A 14,385-nucleotide genomic window follows, 5' to 3' on the forward strand; every position below is an offset into this window, starting at 1 on the left:
GGACAAACAAAGACAAACACATTGTACCAAGAGGCAATGCATTTGATGAATCATCATTTAAAATATACTGGAGCAGGTAGCAAATCCCCCTATGTAATTTCATTTATATATTTAATAGCCTGAAAGTTTTGGGGTCACATTTATCAGTTAACCTTTTTAGTACCCTACCGATACTTCATGCCAGTCCTCATGCTTTGCTCGCTGGAGGTAGGCACACTCTGAACAGAGAGTTGTCCGAGGCTGCGAGCCACCATCGCCACAGCTCTGAACTTGCTGCGGGTGCCTGTGTTGGGGCTGTTAGCGTTCTGTCGGTTTAGCCGGTCCTCCGTGGTGCGGCTCACCCCCCCACGATGGTCCGTGCACACTAGTGACACCTGCATCTTGGATCTGTCACACTCGCAGATAGTCCCAGAGGTGGAAAGTCTGAGGATCCACTGAAGAGTGTGACACTGTTCAGTCTGTAGGATGTTAATCCGACCTCAAAAACTGTGTGTCTGATGAAGTTGCGATAAAGTCACTGACCAAATCACAATGGTTAATAAGAAAAAAAAAGGACTGCAGAGAAGTGGGAGGGCAGAACAGAATGTATTCAAAGGCTGAAGGACCGCTGATCAGGTGAAAACTAAATCCTCTCAAAGGAAGTCCAAATCCAAGCACAAAATTACAGCATCTCTGCCTCCGCTGGTTTGAGAAACAAATTAGGAATCACTGCAGACAAATACAAAAAAACGCAAATCCAGCACAATTTAGGGATTAAAAGAAAAAAATATATAAATTTCTACAAATCACAGCTCAAAAAAAGCAGGGGTTGTGTGAGTTAGCCCCAGCAAGTTTTTCCTTGATTCATCCAGGGGTCCTCCTCTCGCTTTATCTCTATATCAGAGATCATCAGGAGCTGACGAGCAGATATAGAGTCTTGCAATCTCCGTTTTAAGCTGAGCTCAGTGCAAGAGACAACACCTCTTGCTTCTGAGCTTCAAGAGTGGAAACGCATAGATCCACGCAAAGAAATGGAGAGGATAAAACATGACAGACAGTTCCAGGAGGTTTTCATCTCTCCCGCGAAGCCCACCTTGACAGCTGCTCTGGGTCCTAAATAATCTCCTGGAAACTACAGAATGTTAGCAAAAGGGCAACCCCATATTCACTTCCCCAGCTCTGGCCGTTGCCTGGATTAAACTTACATCTGTATGCCTTGTGCTCAGCATAAAGCAGCACACAGGCAAGAGATGGGAGGGGAGAGAGAGAGAGAGAGAGAGAGAGAGAGAGAGAGAGAGAGAGAGAGAATGTGGTGGGAGGGATATGAAGAGAAGCTGCGAGGAGGAATATTCACAGAGCCAGGGAGCAAGGCATTGAAATCTGTTGTGTTTACAGCAGCTCCCTCAAGAAAAGGATAGTGCATTTTTTGTGTTCCTCTTTGTATGTCTGTTAGCCTGCAGTGTGGTCTAATATAGTTTATTGTGTCAGGAAAAAGGAAAGGAAGCTGCGTGTTCAGTGGCCAGGAGCTAACTACAGCCTATGGCCCCTGAAAAGGCAACTCTCACGTGGGTCTCTCCAACTGCCCATGAAATATTCATTATGTAACTTTATCTGTGACAATATATGTCAAAGGCAGGGATGTCACAGACATATCTGAGATGCTATGTTTTTGCCCATAGACCCTTCTTCTCAAATACATTTTTTCAAAGTTGTTGTAAGAAATTATTTAATGTTGCATATTCTTAAACTGAGCAAAGTCTATTCAATCCAAAAATAAATTATAAAAGGTGGCAGGATAATGCTTGAAAAGCCAATTTCAGTATATCGTCTGTTATTGCTTAATAAAAAATGATCCGAATAATAAATACATTTTTAGGTGAGCCGGAAGGGTGCAGGTAAGAGTAAAGAGCAAAAATATAATGGTTGGAGGATTAAAATAAACACCACAGTAATTGGACTCAATGCAACTATGGCTACAGATTGAAGAGACATTAGATGAGACACCCGCTACCAGTAATGTAATACTGAAGCTTATCGGAGTGGATCAGCTCGTGTGCCAAGGAGATAATTAAAAGAGATGCCATCAGGAGCAGACATGTTTAGTAAAGTATAGTCAAAGAAGCGACCTCCATCAGAGAAATCCAGCAAACAGGCTGTTGCTAACTGACAGCCCTATTCTTGGAGCTGTGACCTTTTGGTCTCCTGGACTTAAATAGAACCCTGAGGGGAAAGGGTGGTTTAATTCAACTGAAATCTGATTTAAATTTCACATTGTGTGCAGAGAGCAGCCAAGCTAAGCTCAAGAGGGCTCCTTCTCTTAACAAAGACAGAGTGTGGAGTTTAAATGGGATGCCCTAACCAACAGTAGACTGGGTGTTTGTTTGCATCAATCTCAATAGCAGTGGCAGAAAAAAGATTTATGATCGATGGGCTTGTGTCACCTTCGCAGAGTTATGTCCTGCACTCGTGGTCAGGTGGTGTGGAACAGATTTGGGGCTGATGCCATTCCCTCTACCATCTGCTCCACTTGACCAGAGTCTCTACACAACAGGGTAAGGTCCATATTCGCCTCCACTGCCGTGGAAATGTGATGCCACAATCCACTCCCCTCCGCTCCAGGGGCCCCAGGAGTCATGACATGGGCAAGGTACTGAAAAGTGGGAGAGGCCAGGGACAGGAGCTGAGGCGGCACAGATACAGTGTCAGTCTTCTGCTCCATGCCAAGTCCACATAACAAAACTGACAAAATTCCGACCGCAGCAAAAAGGAAACATTGCAGCAAAATTCGAGTCGATGTCTTATAATATTCATGTACTGGCATTTTTCAAAACATATATACCATATCGTTGTGGCTTTTACTGACCTGCCACAACTTTTTATGACCAGTGAAACCATATCAACAGCTACCCCCAAACAAATATGTGAATCCAATAACCCATGCCTGTCACACGTCCTATGATTTTCACAACAGGCACATCTGCCAACTGTCTTCAGATTGACAGCATGTATTTCATCCCTTTTGACTGTATCTGGAAACCAAAGAGGGACCAAGAGACCAGATAAATAGAAGAGACTATCATTAAAGATGACAGACACCTTATCACTGTGTTGATGACATGTGGTTCTCATGGGAAAAAATAAATAAAAAAAGGACGTTACTGTGATCGTGCCTTACAGACATTTTAAGAGTCTGCAGCCTCTGTTGTCAACAGAAAAGATGATTAGTGGAACCTGTTATGTCTCTTTTGTTAGAACCCAGTAACCTCGTGCCGATGCACCTATCAACATGTAACTCTCCTGCAGTACAGACATCACATTGCTGAAGGGGAATTGTTCCATGTGCGTGCCCCTCATGCTTCATTAACTACCACTGTGTTAATGTTATTAATGAAGTTTTAACATGCATGACGCATCAAACTGCAGTGCAGAGGTCACACTGCCCCCTGGCCTGCAAGTCAATGCAGTCATAGTCAGTCCAAACAAATGTTTCAGCTGTTGTCAGAAATGAACAGAAATTCAACTGCAGAAATCACATGTTTTTATTACAGCAAAATAAGTTACTGACTCAGCCGTAATGTAAATGCTTGCATTGACAAAAATACTACTTATCCAAGTATTTGGACAAAACTGCAAAATCAGTGCAAGAGTTAAAAGCAATATACAGTTTAATACCTCCTCCGGAAAAATTCAGGAACTAGTTCATAGCCACTGACTCAGACGATTGTGTTTTCACATAAACTTTCCTCTAGAAAACATCATCAAAATGTCCATACTGGATAGTGCATGTCTGAAAGCAGCTTTATCAGAGTTTTTTTTTTACCTCAGTACTATTATCAAGTAAATGCCGGCCTGAACTTTAAGCTGCTTTGTGATAATTCATCAGACTCTGTTGGAGCTAATTTGGAATGAACCTCTACTCATTGTAAGTCAAAAGATAAAACAGTTATTAAGGTTGCTTAAGTAAAAATAAGACACTGTGATCTTTACATAATGGCTTAGCGTGTCACTGTTAAATTGCTAATTAGTGATATTGTGTTTAAAAGGTGCAAATGTGCGCAAGCCAAAGATTTATCCTCTATGATAAAAAAGTAATTTTTGTATCAATGCAGGAAACAACGGAACAATACCCGAGAACCAAATCCTATCAGTTGCCATTGTTGGCGTAGGATTCAGTAGCTGGTGGTTATATAGCAGTTCTGAGCAAATAAAGAAGAGAAATCCATCTCCTCCCACAACGCAATGTCCTCCCTTGTGTTGTGTTGTGCCCTTCCTTTCCTTGCTTTGATTAAGTGCCTGATTTGTGGTTATCCCAAAAAAATCTACTGAGCTGCTAAAATCCCCCTTTGACAATCAATCACTGTGAACGAATGCAGAGCACTGATAGGGCCCTGCATTTCATTCAATGTGCGGGGGAGGAAGAGGAGAGGAATGCTGTAGATTGTACAGCCAAATGTGTGTTTCACTGATCATGACAATACAGTGGAGTAAAATTCACCATAACTAAAAAACAGCAGCAGAGGAGAATGCAGACAGAGAAGGAAAACAAAGAATCAAGACAACCATATAAAAATGTAGCCCAACAGCTAAAAACTGTTAACACAAGCAAGCTGTGGAAAGAATCCCTTCACACACACACACACACAGACACACACACACAGACACACAGACACACACACACACACACACACAGTTCATCCTTGCAGCCCTGATCGGGACAAGGCTTAGGCAATCAATGAAGCCATACCATAATGAAGCCTCCAGAGTCCTAGTTGCACAGGAGTTTTAGCTCAGACAACTGACCTCGCTAAGCTACAGCCCACATACTGCTGCTAGGGAGCACAGTGGCAGAGGGGAGGACAGCGACTCTGATCAACTGAGCGTTAGGAACTAGTCTGATCACAGAGGTACTGCGGGATACTGTGATGAGCGGTGATCCTTCACCACGACGGCAGCAGTAGCTCTAAAAATAGGCACAGGCTCTCTGAATCAATGCTGCACAGTGAGTCTGGACAAAGCACAAAGAAATGCCTTTAGCTGCGAAATAGGACTCCCAAATCTGACATTCATCAACACACTGAGCATTTCATGACGTCTTTCACTAATTTGTTCTCAGGGGCAGTCTGGGTACCTCCACCGAGCTGGGACTGGCACATGAACTGGCATCCAGACTTGCTTCAGGGTGTTACGCCTGATCTCTCTCCCAAGCGAGAGATACAAGCCCTGGCTTTCTGCAGCCCTCTGCAGGGACTGCTGCACAGATCCTCTGAAAATGATTCCTTTGAAATCTGCAATTTAACATGGGGAGTACATCTTAAAGCATAGCCCTTCAAGTTGGGTAAACAGAATAACCTAAACTCATGAATATCACTTTACAGATAGTTCCACTACTTATATTAACTAAGTCTGTGTTCTTCTGCACGTCTGTCTCTGTTTACTTAAGAAAACGTATCCAGGGGCATCGGGCTGGGACAAGGTCATTTGTGGCAGGAGGTGATTGTTAGTGCAGCAAACGCCCACACAGACAGAATGGCCACAGTTGTATCATGTGTTAGTGTTGGCCAGCTGTTCAAAGGAGGTTAAAGTTCCACTTACTGAGGGTTTAATTGAACAGCATTGGTGGGGATTTGAGTAACCGAGTGAAAGGGATAGCATCCCTGAGATGAGGGCTGGGGAGGTAGTAGAGTGTGTGTCTGTGTGTGGGTGAACAGGCTTAAGAGAGTTAATGGAAAACGATGTGAGGTCAGACAGACTGACAGTGCTGATCGACAGATGTGGTAATGCTTTTGTAGCCGCTTACTGCATCCTGAGGCTGTGTCTAAACATTTCTAATGGCCGACTGTTTCATCACGGTAATGAGGCTGCAATTAACTGAAACAAAAAACATCTCAGAGTATTGTTGTTTATTTTTTATCCTAGCATCATGACTGATTTGTAAGAACGATTAACCACGGTAAAGTTCCCGATGGTTAGTATTACCTTGTGAATTTTAAATATCATTATAACCGTGGTTGATTACAACGGTGTTAAGCTCATGGTAAAAACTGTCCAGCATCAACCACAGTGAGAAACAACGTCACATGTGTAAAGTTTACTCTTTGCCTGAGAGTTTATTAGACACATATTTAATCGAATTGAAAAGTCAATTTGCTGCAGCCAGGACATCAGGATTCACGATCAGACGCCATCAATTGATAACTGCCCCCGCTGCTAAAGTAAATCCTATAGGAAACACTGTACCGTGATAAATTGGTTGATACTGTCCAGCATCATCTAAAGTCAGCAAGTCTATAAGATGCAGGCGCAGCAGGAGCAGCAGGCGGAGCAAGCGCAGCATTTGTTGTGTTTTTAAACATGGCGGAATTAGCAGCAGGCAGATGGGGGCTGGAAAAGCAGGAGAACTGTTAGTAATCTCTGGCCATAGCTACCAATGCTAACGTCCACTGTTGCCACATTGCATGTGTTTAACAAACGCAGATATTTCGTCCCGACCCTGACATTGGGGGTCGACATCTGCACTTAACGCAAATTGTCGACCTTCGATACATCATGAAAAAAACTATCATTTTATTGATAATATATATTATGTCAATGTAAAACTTGAAATTACTATGGCCAGTCACTTTTGAAATTTACAGTACATTTTAACAATACCGTTATAATACTGATAATCATGATAATTTTGGTCACTATAATCGTGGTACAAAATGTTCATACCGTTTCATCTCTACGCTCAAGCGAGGCATGTAAATGTACAAATTAAGTAGAAAATAAGGGCGAAGTATTATCCTTGTAATTCTGGGAATTCCTGAGGAAGCAGAAGAGTGAAGAGAAACACAGGTCACATCTGTGAGCAGCGTGTGCTCTGATTCTTAATTCTCCAGTGACCATGACAGAGTCCCCACAGACAGCAGGGCTCAGGAGGAGTTGTCGTTTCAGCTGTCCCTGCTGACACATCTAACAGAGCAGGAGAGCTGAGACATTCAAAAAATAGAGGACAGGGAACCCCTGTTCTTATGTAATATGAAGTCATAATGATGCCTTTTGGCTTTAGCTGAAGATGCTCTGTAATAAAAAAAAATACACAGCATGTCTGTGATGCTTAGCTAGATAAATATTTATGAAAAATGCACCTTATATAAAATATGAAATGAGGTTAATGGAGAGTGTGAGTTTAAGTCAATATGGTGACCAGCAGTAATCTAACAGCCATGAAGGGATTTCAGCCTCACAGCTTGTAGAACAAGGTGTGCTTAAACCAAACAGGGCCGTGTTACATGGTCCCAGGGAGGACACTCGCTAATCTGAAGAAATGCGGGGTGAGTGGAGAGAGCAGAATAATCTGTCCCGTTCAACGGAGGATCCTACTGCCTGCCTGTGTGCATTTGTCATACCTAAGGGAATGTTCACACAGAGAAGCGCAATGCAGAAATGTTTTCTACAGCATGCATTCCAGAGGAAAAGATGCGGCTGCTTGCACTTGGCACCCGGTGTCTAAGACTGTTTTAAGAAACTTGAGTTCAAATACGAGTAACGAGACGTTGTCGAGAACCCTTAAATTTAAAATAAATGATTAAACACGTGATTTAAAAACCTGAAGACAATTTTTTAGCTAAAGCTTTTAATGGTCCTTTCACATAATCATTAAATAAAAGGGGTAAAACTAAGCTTATGAAACAGATTGTTCCTTTATTTCTCAGCTGTCAAATCTAAAAGATTACACCAGCTCCAACCTTTTTCCTGGTGGTCCTGTCTGAGGTCAGTCTACACGAGGACCTGATATCTTATCATAACAAAGGACCAGTCTAAGAAGATATAGCACATAACACATTTTTGTTAAAGAAATAAATACCAGCAGAAATCAAGAAGGGAAAATGAAAAAAGAGAGAACCAATAAATGCATTAGAGGAAGAAAAATGTTAAGTTTGTACAGCAACAAATTTGGTCAGAACTGTGGTTTTGGAGTGTTGATCCAGCTTGAGTGGATATTCTGTATTCTCAGTGATAAAACCGATAACAGTATATGAAAAATAAAAGGATAAGAAGGATCAAGAGAGCAAAAACATGCAATCAGCTTATAATATGATGTCACAATGAGAAATTTGAAACATTTGATGAAAGAATGTATATTGCATAATTTGAAAAAGAAAAATATCACTTTAATCTGCAGTACAACAATACCTGCATCAAACCAAGTCAGACTAAGGGCTTGCTTTTGGAGTATTTCTGAATGATCAGTCAAGTGTGAAGCAAAATTTCCCTCTGCATTAATTTTGCAAGAGTGGCCACGAAACCACAGAAATGTACTAAAAGCTTTTATGGACTTTCCATGAAAGAGTTCAAGATAACTTGAATAGGACTCTTAACCCGACCACAGGAACATAGAAATCTACAAATGTGTGTCAAGTACTCCATGTTATGCAAGATGTATATATAATGTACATCCAACATACTGTTTTTGCCTAGTGCTCCGATAATTCATTGTGAAAGAAAAATATATCAGGGGAATGTTTCTGCCCCGTTTACCACTGATGCAGCACATTCTGATCTTTAATGAGGAGTTCATGGGAGAGAGGAAGCAATAGATACGGCCCTGGGTGCAATTTTAAACAAACAACCCCTCACCCTATTTAGAGATGGAACTTGACAGTTCAGGAAATACGTGCTGAATGTTGTTAAGTAACAACCTCAATGGGATGCGAAGCGACAACAGCACAATTTTGTAAGCCTGAGTGTCTAAAAGGCTGACGACAGTGGAGAGGGCCTCCTACCTCCTGTCACTACTGGGTATTCAAACCCAGTACAGAGCAATCCCCCTGCGGCCACCGTCGCCGCCGCGCGTGCACACACACACACAAGGTCACTGCAGAAATGCAGTTAATGGATGTAAAGCTAGATCAGTCATGTTTGATTGAAAATTACATAACAGCATCATGAAGGAAAACAGGTTTAAAAGGACTCTTACTGTTTAATGTTTAGGTTAACAACAGGGCCAGTGTCATACAAGGGTTAATAATTCCTAAACGGAGAAAAATAAATCAATAAAAAAACAGTATGTGATTATGACCAATATCCTGGTCATAATCACCATTTCAACTATAATGTAACAAATGGTAAATTGATTATACACAGACACACGGCAATTTTGTATCAGGAGCTGCACTTCACATACCTTCTATTTTGCAACATCTTGTCAAATAAAAGCAAAATTAACTACATGTGTGACAAGCATACGCCCCCTGGCAGCGCATCTTGACAGAAATCTGACATCAAAGTGAAAACGGTGGTTTAATACATCAATAAACAAAGCCTTACAAATGAGACATTTACCACATAGTAAATCAATGTCACCCAAAAAGACATGGTAAATTGAGACATAAAATAAAGAACTAAGCCACAAATTGTGATCACGGGGGATCATCTAAATGAGCCGGCATTTTAAATGGAAATACAACAAAAACTGAATTGCGTCATCCCTGGCATTCCCACCTCTCGATTCCACACTCACATTTCTGACAGGAGCATTTTGACAAGCTGTCAGACTAGGCCAGTCAGAGATAGCTCAAAGAGGAGCAGGAGAGGTCGGCACAGGAAACTGAGCCTATATTACGCCAAATACCTACAGATTTACTTCCACTCTGCTGAGGGAGATAAAGAATGGCCATTTCTGCAGCTCTCATCAAAGTAGTAAGATTACGAGGCTGAGATAAAACAGCGGATGAACAGGTTAGGCTGCAGCCCGTTCAGCTGTATCCAGCTGCAGCTGTGGATACGAGTCTGTTGCTAAATATAGCACTTGAGTAGGGGATTGCCTGAAGAAAAACGTCACAGTTGCCCAGGTTGCAGCACTGCTGAGATTTAGAAAAAATAATTTATATATATTTTAACAGTTTAGAGTGACTCAGTCCAGATTTATGTCCTCACCAAGAACTTAGTGTGTGTACAAAAGTGAGAAATGAGAGACATTGGCATAATGTGTGTGTGCAAGAAAGAGACACGTGAGAACAGAAAGAATACATGTCTGAATGAGGCTTTGAAGCAGCAGCAATGAGTCTATGAGAAAAAAAAAACATTCCTCCACACTGCCACCTTGTGACAGGCTTATATGTTAACAGATTTTAGTCATATCTTGCTCATGTTTCATCACCAGGCTATGCTTCATAAAAACTGATAATGATTAAAAGCAGATGGGAAGCATGGTCAACGGTGTCAGTCTTAGAATGATGCTCAGTGAAGGCATGAATATGGTGAGTTCAGTGGAGGTATTTAGAATAGGCAATTCTCTGCATCTACTTAGCTGCTTAAGTGGAACACTTGCATCATCTAGTGGAGATCAGTGGTTATTAACACAGAAGTATATAAAGGGATTTCCGCTGGTCCCATTCTGTCACATATTTTATAGCTTTACAACTAGGTAATGGGGTTATATGCTTTGCGTTAGTACTTATCTTTTTGTTTTTTATTCTTGAGTTGAGGAACAATTTCTAAGCTAAGATCTTTCCTTTTTTTTATGTCCACGTTTCCTTAAAGCTAAAAGAAAACAAATTCAATGGCTGATAGGCAATAAGAGCAGTCTGCAATCATGCCCATAATCAATCGTTTAATTTTTCCTGCAAAATGTCATCAGACTATTTAATTTAATTTAATTGTTTTATTGATCAAATACCAGACAACTGTAAAAATGCCCACGGAATAGTGCTCAAATTCCAGAATATATTAAAGGGATAGTCTATCCAAAAATTTTTGTCCACAAAACACTTCTGGAGTTTCAGGGGTAAACTTTGTTCGAGCAGAATCCAATACAATTTAAGTCAACGGTGACCGCTTCTTCAGACGTAATAAAACAAAAGGAAAACCACAACATGCCTCCATACAGCTCCTGTGCTGTCATCCAAGTGTCCACAAGCCCTGACATTCACATTCGACTCGAAACTGCGTCATTAACATCGTGTCTTTAACCTTAATGTCCTCTGAGCAGCATTCAGGGACCGTCGGTAATGCTATTGTCCGCTAGCTTAGTCACTTCTGGTGGACTTTTAAGTTTAAAACACGGTGTAAATGACCTCGTTTCCAGTCAAATATGAATGTTGGGGTTTGTGCACACTTGGATGACACCACAGGAGCAGTATGGAGGCATGTTATGTTTTTTATGTTGTTTTATTACGTCTGAAGATGGGTCACTAATCAGCTACACGGTTTACTCCAAAAGTGTTTCGTTGAGGAGCTAGAGTGAATTTTCATTTCTCATTGGACTATTCCTTTAACACCAACCTTGAAGTTCTACAGAGATTTATTGTTCCTTAAGTTTTGGTTTTACAGCAAACAAACGTCAGGTAGTTGAGTCTTAGCTGCTCCTATTAATTCCACTAGTCAGATGTTTCCCACAACCCCCCCCCAAAAAAAACCATTGCACACTGCCTAACTAGCACCAATCCACATTTTTCCTGAGAATAGAGTGAAAAGCAATCTTTCATTCATTTGGTAACTTCAAAAATATGTAGGCGTGTTTGATATGGTGTTGACTGTGGCTGTATCAAATTGTTTTTGATATTTGTATGCCCCCTGGTGGCCAAATCTTAGGCAATACATCCAAGAAGCGCATTTAACTTTGACTTTAGCTTTGATATCAAAGATATTCTGATTTAAGATAATTATATTCATCACACATGAGGTAAATGTTTTTCATTAAAAAAATATGTGTCCACCTGCATATTAAAGCTTTAATAGGCAGAAAAGGTTGAGAAAACATCAGGGAACAGAGAAACACACCTTTCCATGTACTGTATGAAAGCCTAAGTGGAGGTCATTACCATGCCCATTAGTGTTAAGTCACTCCAGAAATCTATATTCCATCAGCCATTCTCTGCATTGTGTAGCTTGAACAGGAGACGTAAGGCTTCCTGTCTCGCCCTTCTGAACTCAAGCTGGCTCCTTTTCCCGCTGCCTGCCTCGTTCAGTCGGACGACATGGACACTAGGGAAAGTTCTCCGGTCTCCAAGCGACCTGCTGAATCGTAGTATTTCGTTTCAAGGACAACATAATAAAATAGAGTCATCCTTTACCTTAAGTAGCACAATATTTATAACTTTAAAACTCATCAAAGATAGCAACCGTTCTAAGGGAATTTATTAGTTCAGTGATCAGTGTTTGAGCTGTAATACAAAGACCAATCTAGTATAAAACGTAGTATATTGAAAGATCTGTGTTGATATGTTTTAAAAAGACATGTTTGCAGGTTTCTGTGCAGAGCAGTGAACAAACAGAAACAGTGGGACTACAATAAAACATTTGTGGCCAACTTTTTTGTAAAAGATTCTGAGATACATTTCAGAAGAAACGCTGGCCTGCCTCCCTCAGCACACACGTGAAATAATGATGAGTTTGAGTCAGAGGTTACATGCACTAATTACAGAATTGCGGGCGATGACGATACAAGAAACAGTGGATCCTGGCAGGATTTCCTCTGCCAGTTGGACTAATGCCTCTGTGGTAAACCAATACCTATGGTTAAATACAACACTCCAGTGGGTAAACAGCATGAGAAATCACACTTCGATTTTTCAATAACTCCATTAGATCGAACAGAAGGAATAAAATGATTCGAACCACAGATACAGTTTTAGTGTTTATCATGTGTAACCTGTACTTAGAGTTACAGGCTCTCTCTGAGGTTTGTAAGTAAAGAACCACACATGCACTTTGCAATATTAAACTCCCTTTCTACATGCATGCTCACAAAGCTGCACCCAAACCAGTCACGGGCCACTGAATTAGCTTTACACACCACAGAGATAACTACGGACAAGGTAACATGCCATGATATACAACACTGTCTGCTGATAGTAAAACTCCAGGTCACTGCAGACATGGTAACAGCAGCCGACCATAACCTCGTTCTAGTCACTGGTCTCAGTCAAAAACAACAGCAGCCATGCCTGTGTGTGATAACAAGCTATCCATGTCCACTACATTAACAACATTGGCCTAACAGGCCTTGTTAGACAGAATAACAGCCGCTCAGCCTGCTGTACGGGCTCAATAGCAACATTAGATAAAATCTGTCTTGATAGCTACCCCAAAAAGAAATTAAAACCTAAATAATCGTATAAATCATATGCACTTAAATGTCAAGATTTTTTTTAAATGAAGCTTGGTGTAATAAAGATATTACCTTGACTATGCCTGATGATAAAATTTGTTCAATAAGTCTTTCTATGAAAGCCTTGTATCTCCACAAATAGGTCATGAGCTAAGATAAAGCCTAAGTACAACATTAAAGTAAACCCAAAAAACACTTTGACCAAGCCATTATTTTTAAACTATATTACAACAACATGACGGTTACAATATCTTTTCAAATATTACTATATGCATATTGTTGGCATCTCCCAGTGCTGTTTTGATCACATGAAGTAGTTATTCGTTTGTCTTTATGAGGCAGAATTCTCTGTAGAGTAAACAGGAGAGCAGCGCCTAAGAAGGACGACTGTAAACATGATCAAGGGGAAAAGGAAAGAGTCTGAGTGAGATTTTAAGGGGCCAGGTAACTCCTTAAGGAGAACTCTGTCCTTCCCATGTAGTTGGGCAAATATGTCACCGACCTAGATGATTAAAATAAAACTTGAGCCCCAGTGCAGTCTGACCAGAGGACAAGATTGTTAACGATATTAACAAAGAGGAAGATAAACATGTTCCAAACTGCTCTTCTGTGTCTTATGGCAGCATCTGTCGAAATAAAATCAACAGCAGAGTCACATAGTAGTAATTTTTGAGGCCAACTATAAAAACACTAACAAAACCTTACGCATGCATCCATTTAGCTGAACCTTAAGTGTCTGACCACCTCCAATCACAAAGCTAACTGACTCACCTGCTGATTTTCAGCTCCCACCACTCACAAGAACTATCTGAGTCCCTGTCAAGCTTTGCCCCTCTCTTACCTGTACTTCATGCCTGTCTGATAGGACACACACTCCTCCAGCGCCAGGCCATTCATCTTCAGGAAGTCTTCCATGTTCTTAATCTGAGCAGCAACTCTCTGTTCCCGGAGTCTCTGCAGCTCAGCCGGGTCGGTGGGCCTGGCCGGTGGCTGATTCAGCCCCTGGTCTGAGTGGTAGCGGTTAATGCCGCTCCGGATGCTCTCGCTGTATGTCATAGAAAGCATCTTGCCGCTGCCACTGCTGCTGCTCTTACGAACACCGCTGCTTGGCGCTGGTGGTTTGGGGATCTGCAGGTTTTCAGGAGGACAGTAACTGGACTTGCGCCTGCCAGGAGGCCCCCGGGGGCCACCAGCGAGCCCCCCCGCAAACATGCCCCCCGCCCTTTTCTCCTCTTCGAGATGCTGAGACAAACCCGTGCAGTGAAGAATAAAGTATGGACGGCGCAAGGACCTGACAGGGTACAGCCACC

At 41.5% G+C, this 14,385-nt stretch overlaps 1 protein-coding gene across 4 annotated transcripts in view; it reads right to left on the reverse strand.

Moving 5' to 3' along the window:
- Positions 1–14,385, reverse strand: part of kcnab2a (potassium voltage-gated channel, shaker-related subfamily, beta member 2 a) — a 76,738-nt gene that overhangs the window by 29,121 nt on the left and 33,232 nt on the right. Inside the window, exon 2 of one of the 4 annotated variants that reach the window (XM_034586466.1) lies at positions 13,917–14,203. The exons of the other annotated variants lie outside the window; for them this stretch is intronic. Within the exon in view, the coding sequence (XP_034442357.1) occupies positions 13,917–14,203 (287 nt within the window). The remainder of the gene's footprint in view (positions 1–13,916; positions 14,204–14,385) is intronic. 4 annotated transcript variants of the gene reach the window in all.

The sequence above is a fragment of the Hippoglossus hippoglossus genome, chromosome 5, assembly GCF_009819705.1.
Source record: "Hippoglossus hippoglossus isolate fHipHip1 chromosome 5, fHipHip1.pri, whole genome shotgun sequence".
Lineage (NCBI taxonomy): Eukaryota > Metazoa > Chordata > Actinopteri > Pleuronectiformes > Pleuronectidae > Hippoglossus > Hippoglossus hippoglossus.